At 41.9% G+C, this 27,618-nt stretch overlaps 1 protein-coding gene across 2 annotated transcripts in view; it reads right to left on the bottom strand.

Moving 5' to 3' along the window:
- NECAB2 (N-terminal EF-hand calcium binding protein 2) overlaps nucleotides 1-27,618 on the bottom strand; it is a 310,418-nt gene that overhangs the window by 143,819 nt on the left and 138,981 nt on the right. For both annotated transcript variants that reach the window (XM_026652793.2, XM_026652792.2), the window contains exon 4: nucleotides 2,293-2,318. In XM_026652793.2, the coding sequence (XP_026508578.1) occupies nucleotides 2,293-2,318 (26 nt within the window). The remainder of the gene's footprint in view (nucleotides 1-2,292; nucleotides 2,319-27,618) is intronic.

Below are 27,618 nucleotides of genomic sequence, written 5' to 3' on the forward strand. Positions count from 1 at the left end.
GGGCGCCCTGCCAGCAGGACCGGCTCCAGGGTTTTTGCCACCCCAAGCAACGCAAAAAAAAAAAAAAAAGCCGTGATCGTGATCTGCAGCGGCAATTCGGTGGGAGGTCCTTCGCTCCGAGCGGGACTGAGGGACCGTCTGCCGAATTGCCGCCGAATAGCTGGACGTGCCATCCCTTTCCGGAGTGGCCGCCCCAAGCACCTGCTTGGCAAGCTGGTGCCTGGAGCCGGCCCTGCCTGCCAGTCGCTGCGAGGGCAGCAGTCAGGCTGCCTTCGGTGGCTTGCCTGCGGGAGGTCCGCCGGTCCCGCGGATTCTGCGGCAATTTGGCAGTGGGGACGCCAAATCCGCGGGACCGGTGGACCTCCTGAAGGCATGCCGCCGAAGGCAGCCTGCCTGCTGTGCTTGGGGCGGCAAAAAAGCTAGAGCCGCCCCTGGTTTGGAGGGATCTGTGAACGCTATAATGGTAAAGCCACTGATGCATTGTGAAGGTTGTTTTATATGGATACTTTTTTAATGTAATTGTTCCTTTGTGCCATCTTGAAGGAGGTACAGGGAATGCAGCTGACAAGGTATTGTAAAACAAAAAAGCAATCTTCTTCTTCCATCTCCAGGCTGAACAGCAGAAAAAAATTCCTAACAGTGAGGGGGTCTATTAGACTGTGGAATAATCTCCCCATGGGAAGTAGCAAAAGCCCCACTGCATGAGTCATTTAAAATCTAGACAAAGCACTTGAGAATTCACTGTAGGAAATAATCCTACTCTATTCTAGCTGGGGAGTTGGATAAAATGTCCGTATAGATATTTTCTATCTCTAATTTCGACGAACAGTGGGGGCCGCTCTGGTGATTATATGTACTGTAGGCTACCCGCTGTAAAACATTAAGCTTTGCCTAAAGACAAATATGTAATTGGTACTATAAAGTAATGCTGTTTTATTGAAGCCTGCAGATGAGGTAGTGCCTGAAATTAACCACATATTACTGAATGTTATCGGCTTATTTTTGGGTACAGTTCTGTGCTCATTAACTATATTTTAAAACTTTCCCAGCGTCATTGCTGAACAAGAAAGCCAGTACAATATGTTCTAAGAATGCACAGCTCAGGAACGGCAGGACATTATACACAACCCCTGATTCCAGCTTATAAATGACATCTCCACTGCATAGGCTGATAGAGATTGTGGAATCCTGATCAACTAACATGAGGCTCTAGTGAGGAGAGTTGGGGGACATTTTATTATGCTATGATCAGAGAAGGGTGGCAGCAACCAATCCCTCTGCAGAGCCCAGATTCAGCCCTAAACCAATGTATTCGGCTACCTAACGTCTCCCTTTAGAGGACAAGGTCCGTCCAGTTGACTAGTGAGTTTGGAATGGCCCCAGCCCCTCCATTATTTGAGGCTCCATTGATACCTGAGGGTATGTCTACACTACAGGATTAATCCGAATTTAGATAATTCGAATTTGGGAAACAGGTTGTATAAATTCGATTGTGCGCGGCCACACTAAGCACCTTAATTCGGTTTTTAACCACATTAATTCGGTGGTGTGCGGCCACACTACCCCATTAATTTAAACACAGTAATTCGGTGGTGTGCGGCCACACTAACCCTAATTCGAATTAACAAAATCGATTTAGGCTCTACTCCGTTCGTCGAGGTGGAGTACAGAAATCGATTTAAAGGGCCCTTTAATTCGAATTAACTGGCTCTGTAGTGTGGACGGGTGAAGGGTTAATTCGGATTAACGCTGCTAAATCCGAATTAATCCCGTAGTGTAGACCAGGCCCCAGGAACCAGTTTATCAAGAGCATCTGCGGAAATGGGAAACTGCATAGTGACGTAAACCACAAACTATGCTAAAGCACAAGGGCTAGGGAGAGTACTTATTTTCACTGGAAAGGATCCAAGATTGAAGTGAATATTGCTGTATGAAAGGTAGAGAGTGATTAAAAAGGGGGCATGATTAAGTATATTCCACCCCACCTCATGCCCTGCTCTTTAATTCACTTACACCAAGATTTTAAAAACCTAAAGTTAATTCCCCTCATCACCCTGATTTCCAGAGATTGCCAACCACCCCATTTTTCCTACTGAAGTCAACAGAAAGGGCTGGTCCTGAGCATATTTGAATGCCATTATTTATTCATGAACCTCTCTTTAGTCCCCTGTTTTTTAAAAGGTTGGCCCTATTCTGTATTGGAGTGAAGTCTGTGTGAGCCTTGTTCAAAATAAAGTTAAGAAAAATCTACATTAAAATTTGCTTTTACTGAGATAGCGAAAGGGTACTTACCACACAGCTCCTTTGTATCCACATTGCTGTCAGATGGAAGATGCAAGTAAAGGGAGAAAGCAGAAAAACGAGTGTTTAATATAAAGGAAGTATAAAGGACTTATGTAGATTTTTCCTAGGTTTTTATCATTAGAGATGGAAAAAATGCTCACAAACTTTGGGAAAGTTCTGATCCAGATCTCAACTTTATAGCTCAATCCCATCTCTGTTTAATACCCACGCTTCTGATAAATCACCCTCCAGCTAGCTATTAACAGTCTTTCCTGGTTTCAAGCCTTTAATAAGTTCTTACAGCAGAGCAGTGCCAGTGCCAGACATAATACAATCTGGATACACACAATTCAGGCTCAGTGGTGAGAGGTTCCTCAGCTGCCAAGTCTGGAAGGAGCTGTGACATTATTAATAATTATTATAAGCATTTATAAGGCACCCATTACCATCTCTGGGACTTTCTTCTCAATTTGAACTTTTGTGAGATTTGCCAGCGTGTGACTACATTCTGGTCACGTTACTCCTCAAGCGCCCATTACAGGAATTCTTGCACCTTCGCAGATGGGATCCTATTCCTCCAGTCTGGTCTGGCAACTCCTATGTCCCTACTTGTTTAGCAACAACGGCTCTTAATGGATTTTAAAAAATAAAAATAAAAACCAATGGACACATTTCTAGTCTTACATTTTGTAAAACGTTCTTTTCATAAGCACGATGGTCCAGACTATCCATGTCCTGAATGCTTGAGGAAGCAAAGAGCCTCCTACCCCTTGTCCCCCGTGTAGAAGCCAGGTATAACTACAATCCTTGAGCTTACTGCACACGATGCAGCCCCCTAGGCATGCACATACTACATGTATGTAAACAGTGTGTGCACACATGTAGAGCACAAGATCAGGAATTAAAGTTTGCAACTAATCTATTTGTCATTCAAATCCCTCTACTATTGCAATCCCCATTTGAGACTTGAAAGGAATTTGAAACATTTTCTTAACAGAATTCTTCTTTATCAATCCATTTATATCCTGGAAAGCTATTTGCTTAACTGAATTCATTCTTGAGCTGCCCGACCTGTTGATGTAAGTGGAATATGGAGAAAGAGGTTTTTAAATACTTATTTCATTACTGGAGGTCTCTCTCAGTCTTACTGCCACCACCTACTAACTCTCTGGAAGTGCAGGTGGTACCTTGTGCCCTGGGATGGCTTCAGTTAGAAGCAGCCATTGGCAGATATGGCATTATAGTTTCAACATCAACTGCACAATGGAACCAAGAGAGGCATCCATCTCTGCCATGCATCTGGCACTTCCCACATGTCGCTCCCATTCTCTCAAAATTCTGTTTTTCCTTCACGGATTCTGGGAGACAAAAGGGGGTTCTGCTCTCCTGGCTGCTGGTAGGTTTCTCTTCTCAAACTCTCCTTTGGATCACTGATGTTTTCCCGTCTCTTTCCCCAACACCTTTTTAATCTCATACCAGCTGCTGTGGCCCTCCCTTCTCCCTGCTTTGAAGCTTTCCTGACCTTACCATTCACTGTAGTTCTTTTCTCCAGGTGTTTAGTGCAGCTGTGACAGCTACGGTGACAGCCCTCTTTACAGGAGCACGGAGAGAACGGGAAAGGTCCCAAATATGTTTCCCACTTTGGTAATGATTTGGGGGGGAGGGAGGGGGACTGAAGTTGTAAAAGCTTGGAAGGGGGTGTGGGAAGAAGAGAAAGGGAATCTTGATTCCGGCCACCCATCCCTGTTTTCTAGCTGTGTACGTGGAGATTTCTCCACAGAGTTGAATAGTTTACACCCAGAACACCCACCACTTCCCTTAGGAGACTATTTAACATTAGAACAAACTTCCTTAAGGAGTGCCCCTGAGCTCAGTCAACTAACCAAGAACCTTCCTGAAGAACAGCACAACCAAACTTGAATATGGTACTCAGGGGCAGCCCTAGACTAGCTGCCACCAACTGGCGCCCTAGGCGAACCATGCAGTCGGCGCCCCCCACCCCCAAATCCCAAGGGCAGATCTAGGCTGAGGTTTTTGGTAAACTGGGAAACAGTTTTGCCCCTTTTTTCTTTTTAATGTTTTTAAGCATTTTTTTGTAAACAGAGGCTTAATTATTCGGTTTGTCCGTCTGTCCAATCAATGTTTCTGAGATCAGATAAAATAGACACACAAAATTTTCAGAATAGATTTGTACACCACAGCTAGATGATATTTCAGTCTGATTTCAAATAAAAATGCATTTAAAATGTTAATTATAATTTTTATTATTACAAATCCAAAATCATCCATTACACTATCCTGCTTTAACTGCCATTACCACCATATCCAATATAGAAAGAAATAAGAAAACTCTTCAATGAACTTTAACCTGTATTTACAAAACACTCCGAATAAAAAACACTCTGTGCTCTTACAACATGACTTTTCTTGCTTTAAGTTTTGAAAATTCAGTCACTAGTTCTTTTAGATCCCGTTTCCCAGCTACTTCGTGCTCTATTGACACTGTGGCAAGTCCAACAAGTCTCTCTCAGTACCACTGTTGATATGTTTTTATCAATTTTAACTTTGAGAAGCTACGTTCCCCACTAGCTACGGAAACTGGCAAAGTTAAAAGAATGCGTAGAACTCTAAAAATGTTTGGAAAACTGCGAGTTTATTTTCAAAAACAAACTTCAGTACTTCTTCAGGAGTGGAATGTTTCTTAAGTCGCCTTGAAAAGGCCTGAAGCTCACTACACAAATCTGTAGCATCAATGTCTTTTGAATTTTCGTGAGTCAATACCGACTCCAGTTTTATTCAAAATTCTCTTATCTGTTTTGCTGTTTTCTTTCGCAAGCTGTGGCTATCATATAGAAAGCCAAATATTGACTCTAGCTGCTGCATCTGTTGAAATCTTTCGTCAACCGAGTGAACAGCAGTATCAAGGACTGCGAAGTAGAAATTCACTTTGAACCTTTGTTTTGGGTTCTGAATGGGTGTGTCTCGTCCTTCATACAAAAACTGCTGTTTCTTTTGCCAAATGCGAACTGACTCTGGTTCAAATTCTGTCAGAAAGTCTATTTCTTCAGCAAGCTTGAGAGATTCTACCAGTGTTCTTTCGAACCCTTCATCATTTCTGAATTCCTCCAGAATATTTTTAGTTTGCTGCAGTTTTTGAATAGCAGGATGTATGTTCAAGTTCTTTTCCTGAAGCTGCTTACTAGTGAGGTTAATCTCGAAAAGGATATTGTACCACAAAATGAGTGAAGTCACAAATTTGAACTTGGAAAGGCGATTTGCAAGAGCTTCTGCATCTGAATGTGCTGTATTGCCAGATGATCCAGTAAAGGTGGTAGTATCAGAAATTTCAATTAGGGCATCATACATGTTTCCAAGTTCAAAGTGAAGAGGCTTCAAAGCATCAATGCGATTCTCCCATCTTGTCTGACTAAGTGGTTTCAGTTAGAGAATTCACATGGCGAGTCAGAATCTCCCAACGGCATGTTGAGCCTGAGAAAAACACATAAACACGTTGCACCAGGTCAAAGAAACTGCTTGCCTCCAAACAGCATCTAGCAGCATCACTGACAACCAAATTCAGAGAATGTGCACTGCAAGGAATGAAAAAGGCCCTAGGATTGATTTCCATCATTCTTCTTTGCACACCATTGTCTTTACCCTTCATATTACTCCCATTATCATAGTCTTGGTTACGTAAGTTTTCAACAGATAATGACATTGTTTCAAGCTCTTGTAGAATAATTTCAGTCATAAATGCTCCAGATATCTCCTTCAGTGGTACAAAACCCCAGAAATGTTCCTTTATGAGCACTTCAACATTATCTTCATCTGCAGACTTTTCCATATCCACAAAACGAATGATCATCGTCATTTGTTCAACATGACTCACATCCGGTGTACAGTCCAGTATTATTGAAAAGTATTTTGCAGAATAGGCAACTTCTACAATTTTCTTTTTAATGGCATTTGCTAGGATTTGAATCAGTTCATTCTGCATATTTTTTCCTAAGCAATGAACCTGTGTTTCATGATCAGTTATTTTACGCAGATGCTCCTTCATGACTGGATCAAACAAAGCTAGGTATTCAACAAATTTTTTAAAGTTTCCATTACCTGGAGTGTATAATTTTTTCATTTCTATCGTGGCCGCGGAATGCTAAATTTTGCCCACCAAGAACTCTCACTAAAACAATCAGACGCACTAATATTTGTTGCCAATATTCTTCTTTTTCCTTGATCATACGTACATTTTCTTCATCGATAGTTTTTCCTTTTTCAACCGTAATTCAAGTTCTTTCCAATTTTGAAAAGATTCCAAATGTTCTGTACCTCTTTCATGTGAAGAGAGAATTGAAGATCTGTTTTTCCAGTCCTTCGAACCATTTTCAGTAAGTGATGTACCAATTGCTTGATTTCTAAACAACTTGCAGCAAAAGCAAAACAGTCTCCTTCAACACTGAATATTGTAACCAGTTTCGATGAATTTCTTCCCCATTAATGAGTTTCCTCTTGTAATGCTGAGCAGAGAATTTTCTTTTATTTCCATCCCTAGGGAAGGGAAATTCATGAACTTGTTCGGGTCCATGTTCCACGAGAATTTGCCGCACACTGTCATCACATCTGGGCCATGAAGCTGGGTCCTCATACTGTAACTTGTTTGTAACTTCCTCATCCGTTCTTCCTTCTACTTCATTTACTTCAATTTCTGCATGTGTCTCTGAAGGTGAATAAATTTTCTCCACTTCCATATCAGTCTGATGCTGTGAGCTGCCCTCATCTAGAAGTAAGTTTCCATCATCTTGAGTTTCCAAACTGCTTTTTTGTGGATGTGAGCTTCCCTCATCTCAAAGTAATATACCTTCATCTTGACGTTCCAAACTGCTTCCATGCGGATGTGAGCTACCCTCCTCTCCAAGTAAAATTCCTTCATCTGGATGCTGTGAACTGCTTCCATCTTTATTTGGATTAAAGAGAAGATATTTCAGGAAGGATCCCTGCTGTTTTGCTTGGTCCTTTTCCTTCTCAGCCTTTCATTTATGATACTCAGCTCCTGAGGGTTTTCTTTTTCCTCTTTCTGCCATGGGGCATTTGAATATTGTTATGTACTGTGCTCCCGACTGCAAGCATTATAGCATTAAGGATGGCTGACACATCCACCACATGGTTGGTGATTTAAACCACATTGCAGCCATCCCAACACGTCTTTTCACTGCTTAAAGGTTCAATGATTAGTAACATATACTCACTTACCTATGGAAACAGTTAGTTACAGCATTTACACGGAAACAAAATGACCTTTTTCGACGTTATAACCTGACACCAGTCGTTTGGAAAGTAATCCCCTTCCTCACGGTTACCTGCTTGGAGTGTGACATCATCACTTTCATAGTCTATTAAGGTTAACTCTGTTACTTTTCTTTTATGGACCTTATTTATTACAATTTCCAGCTATGCGACCTTGATGTATATTCGAGTTAGGTGTCACTAGCATTGCAGCTCTTGCCGCTGGCGGATGTGTTTCATTGTGGCTGAGTTATTGGCTTATCAAAATTGCGGAGTGGGTCATCTTGATCCTACGTCGCAAATTGAACTTTTTTTTTTTTGCTAAAATATTATTTATTTTTGCAGTAAATAAAAGATTTGACATATTAATAAATTCTCAGAAATGTAGAGAAATGAATTATAATTCATATCCCCTCCGTACACGCATGGGAATTGAAATAATGACATCTTTGTTATTTTATTTGTATTTTTTTCATCTTTTTCATTTTTTTCTTCATTTTATTTTTTTTTAATTTGATTTTTTCCAACGAATTTGGTGCCCCATTTAAGTTGGCACCCTAGGCAACCGCCTAGTTCGCCTATATGGACCGGCTGCCCCAATTGTACTTAGCCCTCAGCCAACAACTCATGACTAGAATGGGTGGAAATTGTTCAAACAGCTTTTTCATCACAAATAACCTTTCAAGCTGGCAATTTTTTACAAAAATTTGATGACATTGAGAACAGATAATTTGTGGGAAAAAATAAAAAAGGCAAACAATTAACCAAAAACATTTTGTAAATGGTTACTGATTTTGTTTGTTTGTTTGTTTGTTTACCAGAAACTCGGTTTAAACACAATAAAAATGGGATAAAAGTTTTGGGTTGTTGTTTTTTTGAAGGCACAACTTTTTTTTTGAAAAACAGTGGGTTTATTTTGAACACTTTAAAATTTCAGTTGTCACAAAAATAGGTTCCTATTTTTCAATCAGCTCTACTTAATATAAAAAATTGTGTTTTGTTGTTTTAATTTAGGGGAGTGGAAAACAAAATACAGACCTCTGCACCTGTTACAGTAAGTTGAATCTAAAGTTACTGCTTTTTGAAGTCCTTGTTTTTATCTTGAAATTAAAGAAGTCTATATTGATTTTGTCCTATATCATGTCAGGGTCATCAACTGTGTCAGATCTTATTGAAAATGATGTTAAAGTCTTAATAAACTAACTGACCTTTTAATAGTAAAGACCAAATGGATTATAGCCAAAGATATACCAGTTCTCCTCCGTGGCTGAGTAGGTTCAGTTTTCCAGATTGGATTTTCCCACCATATATGCTTGCTCTGTGTTTTGCTTTGTAGATACATACAGAAGGATTAAGCTGTACTAACTCTTAACTATACATTGAAGTCAATGTCATTCTTAGATTTCACTTTAAACTATGACTCTTTTTCTCTCCACATGTCATGTACGGCCCCCACTTGCCATCTTTTTCTGATTTTCTCTCCCATTGGCAGTTTTTTGTTTCCTGTCTTTGGATTCCGTCTACCTAATAAACAGTGAGAAACACAAATCTCTTATTCAGTCACATACATGAACAAGGTAACCACTGAAGAATCAGAACTTTCTCTGCTTGGTGTGACAAAAAAATCCTCAGCCAGTTCTTTCACATCCTTGGTGCTACTTTCAATGGTACATTCAAATATACTCTCTGAATAGTAGGAACAGGCTGCTTCTCCTTTCTATATGTTCATAAACAAGGTGATTTCAATTAACACAAATAATACTATATTAACTCTTATTTTAACCATTTTAAGCATATGCTCCTACATAACAATATTTTTTTAAGTGTTTTTTTATTTTATAAAGAATTGTCTCCAGACTCAGCCCTGGTGCTCAAATACAGATCTTTTTGGGTGAATTATAAAAATTATAAACCCCATCCAAAGGTGCTTGCAGTAGGGTGACCAGATAACAAGTGTGAAAAATCCGGACAGGGAGTGGGGGGTAATAGGAACCCATATAAAAAAAAGCCCCAAATATCAGGACTGTCCCTATAAAATCGGGACATCTGGTCACCCTAGCTTGCGATGAAGATATTGACATCACCTTAGTCTGGAGTCAGGAAGGGCATATGAGCCTTTTTTTTTTTTTTCTTTTTGGTAAGTTGAATCTCAGCCAAAGCATCTTGCTGTGTATGTCCCGAGAAGTCACATTTTGGATAATCTCTTCAAGGAGATTTCGTTTATCATCAGCCAAGTGAGCAACTAGTCTGTTTCCATCTTCCCTCGAATCCTGTAATATTTTTAGTACAGTTTTTGGTCCCGATAACCGCTCTGGGCAGCAGAGAGAGATTAACTTCTATTTTCTTGCTGAACAGATTTATGGAAACCTTCTGAGCCCCTGTTTATTACTGGGATTAAAAATGGTTCTTCTGGTAAAAAGTTGTCACTTTATCTTAATTCCTTCTGAAATTTATCATCTCTCCTGAACTCTGAGACTAGTTCACTGAATCCTAGAAAATTTCCAGGGCTACGGGGAGTTAATTTCCATGAACTCATTTTATTTTCTCATTAAAAAAATGCCATTGAAATGCAAAACATGCAGACGTGAGGCTTTGTTTGCATGGTCTAGCCTACTTTAGAGAGAATAGTCCAAAGTACTTATGGAGCAAGTAATTGCTTAATTGGAGTCTTAACAATTCGCTTGGAGAAAAAAACTCAGATAGAAAATAGGAGAATCCTTTTAGTGGAGAAATAATTCAAAAGGGATGTAGCAAGTGTGGCTCTTGTCTACTGAAAGCTCACCAGTGTGAGCTAGATGATGCAGTGAGTTAATTAAATAGCCTTTCACCTCTGGAGCTCTGCTTGCTGACGGGACAACTGTAATATTTGGGGGAGAAAGCCCCTTACTTAGGAAAGTACTTTCCTAACAGGGGTAAGTAAGGATCAGCCCTGTGTAAGTGACTTAGGAGCCTAAGTCACAATGGGACTTAAGCTCCTAAGTCACTTCTGAAAATGGAATTTAGATGTTTTTGAAAATTACACCCTGAGTTTCATCCTGGATCTAAGCCAATGGTTGTCCCCAGCATGCAGTACCATGCAATTTTTTCTGCCTAACTCTCAGTATCAAATCCAATACGAGGGGTAATATTTCTCTCTTGGGAAAACCCTCCATCTGCCTTCTTTAGTCTTGGTCCAAATGGTATTCGTGCACTGACTGCAGAATGCTTAACAATAAATGCCAGAATTAAGTATTATGTAAGAGATTAACAATGAAGTAACACCTCAATTATAATTAGCTTGTGGTAACACCCAATCGGTGTGACGTGCTTTCCAAACCGAGTGGTGGACACACTCCTTAACCCCCCAAAGATCAAACCATCTTTTACCAAAAAGGAAACCTACTAGCCTCAGGAACAGAGCCAATTATTTTACTGACTCCTAATAGCATAAGCTATGTCAGAAGTGGTCTAACCATGTGTTTCTGATCTTTGATGTACATGTGCATATCAACACATTGAACAGATCCCCCTGGAAACAAGACACCCAATGACAGGAAATACTGATGGACCAACTTCAAAAGGTTCCAGGTTCAGATGAGCACCTAAAAATTCAGAGGGTCACCCAAATGTTTTAGAGCAGCAAACAGACTGGAAATCTAGCAAGATTGGGCTCTCTTGAGATGTTTATTCTTATTATCTTTGACTAGGCCAGAAAGGACTCTCACCATTTCATTTCCCCTATAAGTCCCTACAGAGAGGGGTGTGAAAATGAAAAGTTAGCAGCAGCTTTTCCATTCCTCAAAAGATCAGTTAAGCTCAGGTTCGTTCTTATTTTATCTGAATAGGTTGGGGCACTCCTGGTCTTATGTAGATTTCTTAATAAAATCTTTCAAACCCAGATTAATAATATCACCATACAGCTTGTGAAATCAACTGATTCTCTAATATGCCTGTGCAATAGTTAATTTCACATCACCCACACAGCACATAAATAGTATTTTTCAACTACTAGTTAGGATTTAAAATATATACTTAAGCATGCATAGTATTTGCAATTTAAGCAAGGTGTTACTAACAGGCCTTTAATTTTTGTATACCCCAACACTTTTGTATTCTCATATTCAACCTTAATATTGTAAAAATAGTTTCATCCTGAAGGGTCTCAACGTGCATGACAAGGCATATCCTGAATAATCACTGAAATGTAACCACTTCTGGGGTGGAATATTAACACCTAGCAGGAACAGTGAATAGTATAGTATATCAACAAACAGCAGCTGGAAGTTATTTAGGGAGAATGTAATGACCTTAATGTTTTATTAAGCCAATGTTGATACCCCAGAGCCTGTGAAAAATGAGTGTTCAGGATCCGGGTTTTAAATCTCATAGGAGAGATGGCACCTCCAACAGTGCAGAACCTCCTAGCACCATGCTGGGGAAGTGATGATTTGGCGAGAAGGTTGCTACCACTGAACCACCCACTGATTTCCTTCAGCACTACGGGCTTCCCTTGGAGGTCTCCCATCCGAGCACAGATCAGGCCCAACCTTGCTAAGCTACTGAGATCTAACAAGAACATAGTTGCAGAATCAGGATTTTAAACATTGAACATAAGGAAGGACAATTCCTCCAGTCAACCTCATCACCCAAAAGGCTCAAAAAATCCCATCGAAAGTTCCATTCTCATTTTTATGGGGGGAAAAACTTTAAGGTTTATCAGACTATCTCTTAGCTTGTCTGAGAATCTGCTTATAACACTGCTCTACAGCCAAAATGCTTCTGAAATAAATTTAGTCAAACTTTACTAATTCTGGGTCACTGAGAACGAAAATGATGCTTAAAATTGTTGATTGGCTCTAGTTTGCAAGATATGCTATTGGGTCAGTATATACGACCCTTGACTTGGGAATGGCGGAAGATAAGTGAGTTATAAAGGGAAGGGATCTCAATTTAAACCAGAAATGACTAAAATACATCTTTGACTGGATCTATGAATAAATCTATGACTGGGTTTGGACAGTACTTGCTTTTTAGGCAAAACAATGAATGATGCAATCTGAAGCTGGTATTGCCTCATACATGATATGAATTGCATCATGTTATTCCTAGAAGTCATGGATGATGCAATCATAACGAAGCTTACATCACTCTGCTGAACAAATTGCCCTATATCAGCTCTAGAAATCATACAGTGTCGTGCTCTCTTATTTGTCAGTGTTTGATTTTGCAAAGGGACACATTTCTGTTTAGCCAAAGTGAGCAGAGATGCCTCGTACTTGTGTGAACAGTGCAGATAACTTCTGCTATGTTTGTGGTGAAGTGACTTTTGCATCACAAAAGCGCAGTATAACCACTATGGTTAAGAAAGCCTATCACCTTTATTTTGGCTGCAAAATTGGAGATCAGGACAAGAGGTGGGCCCCACACATATGCTGCAACACTTGTGCAACAAATCTTCGCCAGTGGTTGAACAGGAAAAGGAAATCTATGCCTTTTCAGTGCCAATGATTTGGAGAGAGCCAACAGATCATACCAGCAATTGTTACTTCTGCATGGTGCCTCCAGTTGGAAAAGGTGTGTCAAAGAAGAAAAAGTGGACTGTGCATTATCCAAACATTCCATTAGCTATACGCCCAGTACCCCACGGAGAAGGACTGCCGGTTCCTGATGCACCAGAATCATTCTCACTTGAGGAAGAGGAAGAGGATGAAACTTCTGGTCCTGAACCATCAATGTCACAGGACCCACATTTTCTCCCATCCTCCTCCTCTGAACCACACCTCATAACACAAGGTGAACTGAATGACCTTGTCAGGGATTTGGAACTACCCAAGAGTAAGGCAGAGCTGTTGGGCTCCAGACTACAGCAGTGGAATCTCCTGGCAGGTGATGTTAGGGTTTCCATGTTCCGTGACCGTCAAAAGGATCTTGTCCCATTCTTCTTCATGGAAGGTGATCTTGTAGCCTGCAACAACATCGATGGTGTGATGGCAGCCCTCAACATCGTTCACGATCCAGATGAGTGGAGACTGTTCATTGATTCATCGAAGACGAGTCTTAAAGCTGATTTGAAGGTTGTTGCTCTCTTGCTTGGTCTGCAGACTGGATACACAAAGTACTGCTGTTTTCTCTGAGAATGGAATAGTCGTGCAAGAGATTCCCACTACATCAAGAAAGATTGGCCACTCCGACAGTCATTGGAGCCTGGGAGGAAAAGTGTTCAGCATCCACCACTTGTTGAATCAAGGAAGATTTTGTTACAACCCTTACACATCAAGCTGTGTCTGACGAAGAACTTTGTCAAGGTCATTGACAAAACACAAGCAGCTTTCAAGTACCTCCGTGGAAAATTTCCCAGGTTAAATGAAGCTAAGATAAAGGAAGGTGTCTTTGTTGGTCCTCAGATTCGTGAACTTCTTCGAGATGATGCATTTGACCATGCACTGCGTGGCAAGGAAAAGACAGCATGGAAAGCCTTCCAGTTAGTGGCAATACATTTTCTCGGAAACAACAAGGCAGACAACTACAGGTTGTTGGTGGAAAACCTCCTCAAGACATACAAAAGCCTTGGTTGCAACATGTCACTAAAGATACATTTTTTGCACTCTCATCTAGATTTTTTTCCACCAAACTGCGGAGCAGTGAGCGACGAGCACGGTGAGCGATTTCACCAGGACATTGCAACAATGGAGAAACACTATCAGGGCAAATGGAGCCCATCAATGCTTGCAGACTATTGCTGGACAGTGACAAGAGATGCTCCATTTAATGAATACAAGAGACAAGCCAAGAAGCGCTGAGTAGACACTGAATAGGACTAAACTATGTACATAATAGTTTTTTGCCTTTTGTTTCATAATAAATTTTATTTATATAACCCTTTTGCTGATTTTTAAAGTGTTACATAAACAGGACAGGTGAAATATTATCATGTAAAGCAACCATAAACACATGAAAAGACCTAGGTTTACAATTTATGATTAAAACTCTACTATCTACACAATATACATAGGCATAAAATGTAAAAACTTAAATATCTTAGAAACAGTAGCCAATCAGTTGTTTTAATTGTCATATTTGAATTCAGCACATCAAAATACATAATAGCACATTTTATCTCTGAAGCAGACAACTTCTCAAAAATTGTAGACCAGTGTAATTTTAACCATATTCCCATTAATAACATATTTAATTAAAGCATTTATTGAAGTCATAACACAGGCTTAATGAGAAAAATATAATAACGTTCGTGTAGAACTTGGTAAGAAGACATTATTAATACTGGAGTATTACGCAGCTCTCCTCCTTAGTGTAGCTTTCACCTAGTTGATTTTTCTCTACAGGGAACACTTCCTGTTTATCTAGGCGAAGTGCAAACCACAATAAAGAAAGTGATATTTCAAACCTTTTAAGAGTCAAGCTTTTTTGTATAACTTGTGTAATTGTGACTTCCCCCATCCAGTGAAGTTAGCGTACAAGGCATTCTCCATTAATCTCTCTCAGAGCATACCTAGTTCCACACCACAAATGTGGGGTAGGATCTCCTGATCCGTAGTTGAGCTCTGAGAACAAAGTCACTAGAAAATTTAACAAGTCCCTCTTGGTTCTTCCAGCTCTTCAGCAGACAATACAGAGTCAAGCTTTCAAATGGGTGCATGCAAAAGTGCACCTAGCCAATGTAGGTATACAAATGCAACTGATGCTTGTGCACATGCATGTCTATATGAGTGCGCAATAGCAGAATATTTGCATGCCCACGTCTAGAACATGTGTGCTTGTGCCACTGCCAGTCTGAAAGTTTGACACCTGGAGCCAAATTTCAGTCCTCCATTGCCCAAGAATAGGCTCATTGACTAGTACTGAGGACTAGTGTTCATGCTGTCTCTGGAAAGGTTGGTAATGGGGCAGGGAGAGGAGAAAAAATGCTTATAACAAACGTTCTAAGGGCTTGGCTGAGAATAACTGTTGGTGGAAAATGGCAGGGAGTTCCCTCCAGCTACTGCTTGCTTTGGCTAGTACAACATCACATCTTCAGTAGAGAAAGGAAGGATGGTCCAGTGGATAGGGTATTATCTTGGGACTTAGGAGAACTAGGTTCAATTTCCTGCTCTGCCACACAATGCCTGTGAGACCTTGGGCAACTTACTTATTGTCTCAGTTCCCCATCTATAACTCATGGATAACAGCACTGCCCTACCTGACAGGAGAGTTGTGACCATAAATACATTAAACATTGTGCGAGCTGTACAATACCTTAAATTAATAGAGTCAGGGGTATTAAACTTCACTAGTTTTCCATTCAGAATACAAATACTTGATTTTGTATATATTATATGTATATCCCAGCCTCATAGTCCATTTCTTCTTCATTATTCTAACCTAACAACTTTTAATGGAGAAATCTGAACTCCAACAACTGAAGAGCTAGTACAGATCAGGGTTCTCTCTTCCCCTGAATTCAGGTGCTAAATATTGATTAATGCTGATGTTTTGCCCGAGGCAAAGCCCAGCATATATCTCCACCCATATTATTTTCCTCCTCTGAAATGATTCTGACAAAAGGATTACAAGGGTATTCTTATTGGGTGCTTCAGAAGCATGTCCTGAAGAATTGTCTAGCAGCTTTATTCATTACATAGCACTACTTTTCACAAATAGTGCTTAGACACGGTGCCTGATGTGAATACTGAACAACACTTTGCATCATGTATCACTTGTACATAGTTTCTCTGAAAACTGAATACAAAACCACATCTGGATTGGAGATTTTCTGTATTATTCCCAATGACATGTGAAGATTTTCTAGAGTTTGGCACAGAGGACTGTATATTCCTGTCTATGCCACTGACTCATTGTGTGATCACTTAACTTCTCTTTTCCTCATTTTTCAGGGCATTATTGCATTTGCATTCCTTCTCTCTTCTGATTTATAGCCATCTTCTCCGATCTCCTACACAGTGCTAGGGCTGTCAAAGGTTGCTGTCCTTTGGTTCACTTTTATCGCTGCATTTTTATTGGCCTTTCTTCTACTACTAAGGAGAACAGAAAAAGTTGGTTCAGCGTGAAGGAATAAGATGGAAGAGTGGAGCATGAAATTCCCCATTTCCGTTTTTTAAATAATCAGTGGAAAGGAGCTGTAGTGTATGAAAATGGGAAGGGTGAGCGAAAAATAATGTGAATTCACAAGATACAAATACATCAAAGACTCTTCTTCAAAGCGCATTTCTCATGCAAATTGCTGTCTGGATGGGCTGTTCAAATGTCAATCAACACCGGATCAGCTTCAGCTGAAGTTAATCACCTTTTCTTCTTTGGCAGATGAAAGCCTGGCAGCACCCTGCCACTGCCTCAAGGCAGGCTCCCCCGTTAGGAAAAGGGAGGTCTTCAGAAACTGCCTCTCTCTTTTTATTTGCATCTCCAGCACACAGATGTGTGTTTGCTGGGAAGCCTCTTGTGCCATTTCACCTGAGAATAGAAAAAATTATCCTTTGATTTTTTCAAGCCCATCCAATACTTTTAGAGGCAGAGACCTAAAACCATCCGGTGCAACTGGAAAACGTTATTATTTCGGATGATCCTTTTAGCCAAAATACCATAGCGCTCTGAGCCAGGTTACCTCTGGACCTAGTGGGTGGGGAACAAGCCATCCCTAACTTCTGCGCCTCCCCTCCATAAGGTCCAGGACCCAGGACTGCTCAGTCTCTGCACCTTGGGGAATGCCTAAGCTGTTCCCTCTATGAACACACCTCGCTCCCCGCAAGGAGGCACAAATCATCCCAAGTAAGGACAGGGAGAAGTTAGAGCCATGGCTTTCACCTACCCCTGCGCACCTCTGATTCTGCTTTAAAGACCTGATGTGACACTCATGTCCAACCGGCAGACCTCACACTAAGATTACAGTGAGTTTTTTAAAGTAACAGCTTTATTTTACTTATCTTTCTGGACACCCATAATTGATTTATATATTACATCACAGTGGAATGATGTCCTAGCAGCGAAGGCATTGGACTGGGACTCAAATGAACTGTATTCAGTTCCCAGCCCTGCCACTGACTTCCTGGGTCACCTTTGGCAAGTTACTTCCACTCTGTGACTCCATTCCCCCAACTTGAAAAATGGAAATGGCACTTCCTTTCTCCCACCGTTTATCTGTCTGGCCTATTTGGACTATAAGTTCTTTGGCACAGGGACTGGTGCTTACTATATATGTCTACAGTGCCTAGCCCAATGGGGCTTACGTTGGTGGAGGCCTCAAGGTCTTACCGTAATACCAGCAATAGTTACAGTAACTGTTTCTTTGCACAGCCACCATTGCTATAAGATGTGGCTTTCTACAAACCAGGTGGGAAGTGGGATAGATAGAACTTTTTTCTGAAACAACCTAACGCTAGTTTTCTCCTACCAAATGATTGTCCTTTTAAGGATTATAGAGAATGGTGCTGCAAAAGTTGTTTGCTCAGAACCCTGTAGTGCAAATTTCTTGGGGTCCATATAGTTGGAAGGGCAGATCCTTCTCTAGACAGATGGTAATTAAATATCAAAAGGGCCCAGGTCTCTTTATTGCTTACCTCCAGGTTTGGATTCTTCAAGGATTTATTTTTTTTTAAGTCTAAATCCTACAAATTATATGCTCAAAGGAAAGCTACAATGGGTGAATTGCCTCAAGTTGGTTTTCAGAATTCTAGGTCTTTCAACCTCACAGGACACTGGCATTCCATCCAAACAAAACTTTCCCCCAGTTTTCCTTCAAAGGTCCTCATCCTGCACCATTACACACGACTCCTCACATGTCTGAAGTCAGTGAGCTACTCGTGGAAATAAGGTTTAGAGACCTCATTATTAGCTGGAGAAGTTCCATTCATGTCACTTAGCTATGAGACCAAAATTACATTTTAAATCACTTTGCTAAATGTTTGACTTTCTCTTTATGTGTTTTTTAAAAAACAATAGGTACTGGTGAGACACACAAGAGCAGAATGTTTCTCCAGTCTCCTGCTACCTGTCATGGAGCACGTGTGTCACTGCTCATATGATAATTCATTGTTGACCAGTTCCAGAAATGGTGGGTTATGGCTGTTGGGAGCACAGTTCAGAAATGCTCTGGTTTTCCAGTCAAACTATTTTATGGAATGAAAAAATATATCACACCACCTACAATTTACCTGGAACTAGCTTATTATTAATGTTATCTGTATTTCAGAAGTGCCTAGAGCAGGGGTGGGCAAACTTTTTAGCCCGAGGGCCACATCTGGCTATGGAAATTGTATGGTGGGCCATGAATGCTCACGAAATTGGGGGCTGGGGTGTGGGAGGGGGTGAGGGCTCCGGCTGGGGGTGTGGGCTCTGGGCTGGGGCGGAGGGGGTGCGGCTGCAGACTCTGGGGTGGGACAGGAGATGAGGGGTTGGGGCTGCAAGAGGGTGCTCCGGGCTGGGACCGAGGGGTTTGGAGGGAGGGAGGGGGATCAGGCCGTGGGCAGGGGGTTGGGGCACGGGAGGGGGTCAGGGGTGCAGGCTCCAGGTGGTGCTTACCTCAAGCAGCTCCCGGAAGCAGCAGCATGTCCCCCTTCCGGCTCCTACGCGGAAGCGCGGCCAGGCAGCTCTGCACACTGCCCTGTCTGCAGGCGTGGTTCCCAGCCAATGGGAGCTGTGGAGGCAGTGCTTGGGGCGGGGGCAACATGTGGAGCCCCCTGGCTGCTCCTACATGTAGGAGCTGGAGGGGGGGACATGCTGCTGCTTCCAGGAGCCACACAGAGCCACAGCACACGCAGAGTGGGGCAAGCCCCTGACCCCGCTCCCTGGCTGGAGCGCCAGAGCGGGACAAGCCCTGGACCCTGCTCCCCGGCAGGAGCTTGAGGGCCAGATTAAAATGTCTGACGGGCTGGATGTGGCCCCCGGGCCATAGTTTGCCCACCCCGGCCTAGAGACACCAACTGAAAACTTGGACCCAACATACTTGCCACTTTTTTGATTCTAGAGCCAGATTGCGCATCAGATGCTCATGTTTAAATCTCATTGAAATTAATTGCAGTTGAACATGCATCTCTGAAGGCAAAGGGTGGTCTTCCTTGGCCAAAGTCTGCCATTGAGAAATACATGCAAGACAAGTTAAAGAGAAGTTGTCTATCCATACGTCCACCAGCTCTCTTTTAAGTTAAAGTTTAATGATAATACTTTAGATATTTCCTAAAATGTCATAGCACCCTGGTCTCAGACAGCAACACTTGCTGCTACTTTATATGTGATAAGAATGCTCGGCTAGCAAGGACTATATAAAAACCACCTGATCCAATTATTCAGTGCATTGAATAATTGGACAAGCAATTCATAACCGGTCCCCAGCGGAGCGAGTGAAAGGTTCTGCCTGAAAGTCCCATTCAAGGAGCCAGAGAGAGGAGCCCTAATTCTACAGTAAGGATCCGAATGACACCTGCATTCCTTACACTGAGAAATAGCTATGGGAAAAAGCCTCTCTCCATAGGATGTGGTACATTACAGCAGGCTTAACATGGAATAAGCAGGACGAGCTGCTTTATCATCCTGAAATCCTTGCAATTTAATATTTTAGTTACTCGTGCTTATAGAGAGAGAGACAGGAGCTTGATAACGGATGTCATGCTTGAGAGTAACTTGGTATAATTTCCCACGTTCTGTTTACTTCTATTTGTTAACATACCTAAATATTTGTTGTTCCCCTTTCCTTTACCTACTGTTTAGAGATCTGTACACAGTGTAGTTGGAGCTGTGTTGGTCCCAGGATATTAGAGAGACAAGGTGGGTGAGGTAACATCTTTTATTGGACCTCACCCACCTTGTCTGTTTAGAGATCTGTCATTTGACAGAGTTCTTTGGGGAAATCAGGGCGCTTTCTATGTTTGGAAAGCCCAGCACACTGTGGGAGCAGACAGAAATGGATCAGTTACATGTTCTCTACACATCTACAGCCTGTACACTGGACATTCTCTCTCCTATGTTGATTGGCTGCTTGCTTTATCCTCTTCCTGCATCCTTGCTCAGCCTCTTCGCTTTAGCCTCTCTCTGCCTGTCCTCCGTCTTTCCTTACTTTTTTTGCCCATTCCCCTCAGTTTTCTTTCACCCTCCCTTTAAGTAGTTCCTTCCTACTTTCCCTTCTCACCCAGTCTCCCATAAAACATTATAAACATGGATAGAAAAAAATAAAATCGAAAACCCACCCCAATTTTTATTTTTATTTTTAAATCTAACAATGTTTGCTAGTTATCACCACTCTATTCACTCTCTGTGGTGCATCTTTCTGTCACCCCCTCGTCTGTTTGGTCTCTTTGGACTGCAAGCTCTTCAGGGCAGGGACTGTTTCTACTCCATGCTGTATGCATAATGGGGCGCCCAGCCTTGGTTGGGTGCCTAGGCACTGGTGCAATACAGTTAGTTAATAGATATTGTGACGTTGTGCAGTCTATATGGTTTTATAAAAACATGATAATAAGTGAATATAATGTAACTGGGATAGTTTTATAAAAATTTGATAATAAGTGACTATAATGCAAATGGGATATGCTTTGTGCAAAAGGTCTCTTGTAAGGTATCATTACAAAGCTCATAATCTACTGAGTGTGATCATCCTATTTGTAGAAATGTACCACTCTTGTATCTAAAGCTAGAAATATAAAACATAACTCTCAGGGCCTATTGTAATTATGTAAAGTGTGGACCATTAATGATGGTCTGGAATCTTGATGACTCCCATTAACAGGACCATTATCCGCAGATGACTGTGTTTACCTCTGAGTCTTCCTGTATATGTGTGTGCTGGCAAGTGGGCAATGAAGTCTTGCAGTGACATGTGATCATGTCACCTGAACTGGAATCCATCTTTAACCTGGTGCTTTTCCAGTGAGGGGGGGTGAAAACCCAGAGGGACAAAGGGTTCCCGCCTTATGCAAAAGATATATAAAGGGGTGGAAGAGAACAGAGGGAGAGAGGAGCCATCATGAAGAATCTCCTAGCTATCACCTGAGCTGCAACAAGAGCTGTACCAGGGGAAAGAATTGTGCCCAGGCCTGGAAGGTGTCCAGTCTGAGAAAAAGCTTACTGAAGCATCTCTGAGGGTGAGATTATCTGTATTCAGTTTGATTAGACATAGATTTGCGCATTTTATTTTATTTTGCTTGTGACTTACTTTGTTCTGTCTGTTACTACTTGGAACCACTTAAATCCTACTGTCTGTATTTAATAAAATCACTTTTTATTTAGTAATTTACTCAGAGTATGTATTAATACCTGGGGGAGCAAACAACTGTGCATATCTCTCTATCAGTGTTATAGAGGGCGAACAATTTATGAGTTTGCCCTGCATAAGCTTTATGCAGGGTAAAACGGATTTATTTGGGTTTAGACCCCATTGGGAGTTGAGCATCTGAGTGCTAAAGACAAGCACACTACTGTAAGCTGTTTTCAGGTAAACTTGCAGCTTTGGGGCAAGTGATTCAGACCCTGGGTCTGTGTTGGAGCAGACTGGAGTGTCTCGCTCAGCAAGACAGGGTGCTGGAGTCCTGAGCTGGCAGGGAAAACAGAAGCAGGGGTAGTCTTGGCACATCAGGTGGCAGCTCCCAAGGGGGTTTCTGTGATCCAACCCGTCACAGATATTATCTAATTCCTCCCTCCCCACCTTATTTCCTTCTCTCCCTTCAGTTTCACGCAGCTTTTCGAAGTGAAAGCAGCAATGCAAAGAGCCCTAGAGCAGTTACAGCTCATTTACAATATGCCAGGGTTCCAGCTTCATTGCGCATTGATTGCCAAGTATTGCCGCTTGCTAACTGTATTGTCACAAGATTCAAGAAATCCAATTTGTTGTTACTCCTACTTCATAATTCTGAAATGAAATGCGTAAACCAAAATCCTGTGATGTGATGTGATGTTAAATTGGATCCCAGAAATCAATTGCTTCTTAGCATACCATAATATTGACACCAAAGCAAGGTGCACTGCAAGCTTATTTTACAGTATATTAAAAATTGTACAGCTATTTCCTTCCCCTTGTTTCTCTGACATAGACAAAGAGAGAGTGAGCCAAATCCTAGCCTTACTCAAAAGCAACTGGAGTTTTGCCACTGTCTTCAGCACAATGAGGATTTGGCTGTCGATTTTTGCCATAGCCTAGTACAATTTGCATAACATTAGAATTGTATATGGCGGTATCATTACAAATCCTAACATTTACCTTTACAGAATTGAAACAGTCAATTAATAAAATCTATCAGAAAAAATCAAAACAAAGCCCCAAGCGGAGTTTTCACCCTGAAAAGGGAGAAGGGCTAGGGACTCAATGAAGTCCACTAGGGACTTTGCTATTGATTGTATGTAGAAGGTGCTTAGATACTATGGTGCTGAGCAGCAGGATAAAACCCTAAGGTGGACAGATAAGTTCTTAAATTAGTTAAGTTTACTGTGGTAGTTCCCAACCTAAGTACTGGAAAGCTGAGTTCCCAATAACATCCACTCAACATTTGCTCAGAGATCTTGGGGTTAGAAGGATTTGATAGCTTTAGGGCCAGATTGTAAGAGAAGTGACCAGGTGCAGCTTTACTGTTTGATATGGAGATATACCATCTCATAGAACTGGAAGGGACCCCAAAAGGTCATTGAGTCCAGCCCCGTGCCTTCACTAGGAGGACCAAGTACTGATTTTGCCCCCGATCCCTAAGTGCCCTCCTCAAGGATTGAACTCACAACCATAGGTTTAGCAGGCCAATGCTCAAACCACTGAGCTATCCCTCCCCCCTTAAGTGGGGAAAAAGTAAACAACTAGCATAAAGGGTAAAGAATCATGGCTTCTTTCATGGAGATGCCAGTCAGTCACAGCCAGGATATCCATGAATTAAATTAAAATTGAACAAAGCACAAAATCTTAGAGGCATGTGTTTGCTTAGCACAGTATCCTAGCTGGACTTCAGGAACTTTCATGGAGAGCTCAGGTCAGGTACAGTGCTATGCTAAAAAGATAGTGAAGGCAAATGAAAGGTCCCTGAGGATGGAAGTAGAGATTCCCCCCTCCCCGCCTCCATTGCATCAAGTTCATTCCTTCTCATGTTGTGTTCCCATTCTATTCCTCCTTCTTTCGTTTCCCTTAGGAGGAGGTCAGGTAAGGGCCAAGGAATGTGTTCCTTTTAGGAATAAAAGTCCTGTTTTCAAAATATGTTCCATAACCCAAATTGCTGTTTGCCAGGCTGTCTCTGTCCCCATTGCTGCTGTTGCTACGACACAAATAATTTACTTTTTGCAAATTATTACTTTAACATTTTTTGCTGGATCTCACTATTACCGCTTACTGTATCATTATCCCGTATGGCAAGGGACTAAGACATTAGTAAACAATACATATGGCTACCACTAACACCTCCCAGCCAACTGCTGTTGCAATTACTTCCCTGCTTAGAACATGTGTAGGAAAACCCTAGTCAATGCAACATTTGTTTTGTGCAGCCTATTTTGTGCTGCAAAAAGGATTGCCCTTCTGCTTCCCCTAGATGGTGAGAATATTAGCAAAGCCCCAGACAATGTGATTAGTGACTGATGATTTTGGATGACTCAATTTGACATCCTTAAAAGGTCCAAATCTTCCTAAAGTACTGAGCATCCACTCCTATGAGTAGCCACCTAGTGCCCTTTAAAGGACTTTCAAGTCAGACACCCAAAAACTGAGGTGCCCAGAAATCACTGTCAGTTTTGAAAAACCTTGGCCAATATAAACAAACAGTCTGAGGAGTGATACAGGGCTCTCCAGTCAGGGCCGGCTCCAGGCACCAGGCACCCAAGCTGGTGCTTGGGGCGGCACCTGGAGGGGGCGGCGCGGCGCTCTGGCCGCCGGGGGGAGAGCCGAGCCGAGCCCCAGCCGGGGCTCGCCGCCCTCTCGCCGCCCTGCCCCCGGCGCTCTGGCCGCGGGGGGGGGGAGAGCCGAGCACCCGCCGGGGCTCGCGGCCCTGCCCCCAGCACTCTGGCCGCCCGGGGGGGGGAGAGCCGAGCACCCGCCGGGGCTCGCCGCGCTCCCCGCGGGGCCCCCGGCCCCCCCCCCCCCGGCAAAAAAGCCAGAGCCGGCCCTGTCTCCAGTGATCAGAACTGCAGTCAGTCACCTGCAGTTCTGAGTCCTAAGAGCACACAGTCAGCATTCATAACGTATTCCAGTGTAATCCTTTGTTCATTTAACCGTGGCAAACTGACTCTCAAGTGATAGTAACCAGCTATCCCTTACTTTAAAGGGTGCCCCTTATTTGCTGCCAAATAGCCCCACTTCCTGTATAAAATCAATTTAGGAGGTACTTTATCCTGTACATCAACTGCAATAATACAAAGATTCATGCACTGAGGTTCAAATGTACCATACCGGGTATGATCTAGTACAACTAATACAATATTGTGGGGTGCCATTGCTCCAATACGTGGCAAACTTGTCACGTCGCTGCTATTGTTACTTGAGGTAGCTTTGATCACTCCTAAGATTAGAGCTGACCTAGCCAAGAAGTTTTTGTAACCATGGAATGCTCTGGAAAGCCTGTAGCTGAAAGGTTTGCAAAACTTAATCACTTTAGTTTGATTCACATGTACAGTGGGGCATTCCTAAGTTTGAGGTCAAGCACACATTAAATTGGAAGTGACAGTGACATTTGAAAGTGTCTTCCCTATGTACAGCATCAGAGAAGGAGTACTAGGATTTTCCTAGGAGATAACTCTAAGGAGTTTCATAGAATTTCCCTAATTTTCAACATCCGACGGCAAGTATTGCAAGCAGCAGCAGCAGAACTCAGGCTGCGACAATTCAGGGACATGCAAGCATCAGCCTTGTTTTTAGAAGTCCATCACATGGCAATAAAGTTTACAGGGACTGCAGCTAAGCCTAACAATAAGTTGTTGTGACCTGAAGTACTACATATTCACACCCTACACACTATTGTAATAATCTTTGTACAAAATATGCTCTTTGAGTTATCATTTGAAAAGTAATAACTCACAGATCATTAATATTCTTGTGTAATGTATGTACACAGTCTGTATTAAGAGTTGTGGATATATGCTGGGATTATGACTAAAATGTGTTTAAATCGGGCATATCCGGGGGAGTTGGTAAACAAGTCTGTCAATGCAGGATTGTTCCCTACAGCATCACTGTGGTCAACCGCTGTGATTTTATCAAGACTCTCATGATATTTGGTGTTTTTCTTAAAGCCCCAGCTTCTGGAGTCAGATGATTACATGAGAATTTCTACTTTCATTTTTTTTTTTAAATCATTTCTGGCCATTAGTTGTGGAGAAAAGCTTGGAAACATGAGTACTAAAAGTTAAAACCATAAAACACCTTGGCCCTGGATGGTTTAGGAACAACTATTTCAGTTCCAGTGCTTTGGTACTCCATCCGCATAGTGTCTGATTACTGAGCTGTGTGAGAGTGCAGTGGATTTCCCCCACAATGGTTTGGGAGCTTTGTATTTTTTCAATTTTTTTTTTTTTAAGTCCAGCGATTCCTTTTTGAAGAAATTAAAGCTATTTTAAAGTTTTTAAAGTTAAACTGTAGAGAAAAAAAGTCTTTCTGATCAACTTAAAACTAAGAATATGATTTTTCCATCAACATTTGGGTGGAAAAAATGTTCTTTATTACTATGATTGAGCCCAGAGTATAGTTTTGCAGTAATCACTACACCAGAAAATATTGGTTTAGAGAAGAAATCCTGTAACTGCAACCACACTATTGACAAACAGCAGTGCTGCTAATGCACTTCATAACTTGCCAGGAGATGTGAGATAAAGGTTGGAGCAGTGTCCTCAACTTCTCTTCTCAACAGTAGAAGGGATATAGGTTTTAAGAGAGAATTTACACACAATATTTCCTTCAGCTCTGTTTCTAAGGAAATGAGAATGATTAACATTGATTGCTAATTAGTAATTGATTACTTATAGCTAAGGCTCAGATTTTGTCATGGTTATTTTTAGTAAAAGTCACAGACAGGTCACGGGCAATAAACAAAAATTCACGGAAGCCGTGACCTATCTGTGACTTTTGCTGCTGCGGCTCCATGGTTTCCCCCACCACCCTGGTGGCTGGGAGCTGTGGGGTTCCCCCTCCACCCATGGCAGCTGGGAGCTGCCGGGTGACCATATTTCCCAAAGAGAAAAACGGGACACCCCAGCCGCTTGCCCAAGGCATCCCCTGCACGAGGCTGTCACTGGAACCCTGAAGACGGCCCCCTCAGAAGTTTGTCACCTGTCGCTGGAACTTTGCAGGGAGTCCTCTGTCACTAGTCGCTGCTGTCACCTGTCACTCGAACCCTGCCAGGGCCCCACTGGCTGTCAGCTCCAGAGTCCTGCAGCCCATGGGGCTGAAACAGAGAATGTCACCCAGGTCTCTGGAAGTCACAGAATCCATGACTTCCATGACCTTCCTGACATAAACGTAGCCTTAGTTATGGCAAGTAGAGATGAATTCCACAGTCAAATTATCATAGTTATAAGAAAAGTCGGTCTAAAAAGCGTGTGCTATATTGGAACACAGATGTCTTGATTTATACCACATTGTATATGAGCTGTTGCTATAGCATCTAGTGATGGTGCTAATTATACATGGGAAAAAGACATAGTCTGCAGAAGATGGACTGCAATACATTTGCGTTTTCCTTGTGACAATAATAACACATATACAAACTAAGCTATGAGAGCTTTAAGATTACTATATGAAGCACTCACATGTCCAGAAGTCTCAGAATTAAGGTTGCTGTTCAGTTTGAACCCTAACCCTTGTGCATCTTCTCTATGATGCAATCTTCACTTCAATGGTCACAAACTATTTTTTGTCTCATTAAGTGGGCATGATAGTCAACTCTCAGTACATGAAATAGCTCTTCAGTATTAACTGTTTTTATTCTCATTGTTTTCTGGTTCTGTTTCACTCACTGCACCCTACTCAAACCTTCCTGCTTCATTCCCCAGCTATATTCAGATTACTTATTGTAATACAAATGCAAAAGGGGACAGAGCAAAGGGGACATGTGTTGCCTCAATTCTGCCATTTCCATATGTTGAGCAGCATACTACTCCCATGAGAGCACTCAA

Source organism: Terrapene carolina, unplaced genomic scaffold, assembly GCF_002925995.2.
Source record: "Terrapene carolina triunguis isolate 2854851 unplaced genomic scaffold, T_m_triunguis-2.0 Scaffold130, whole genome shotgun sequence".
Taxonomy (NCBI): domain Eukaryota; kingdom Metazoa; phylum Chordata; order Testudines; family Emydidae; genus Terrapene; species Terrapene triunguis.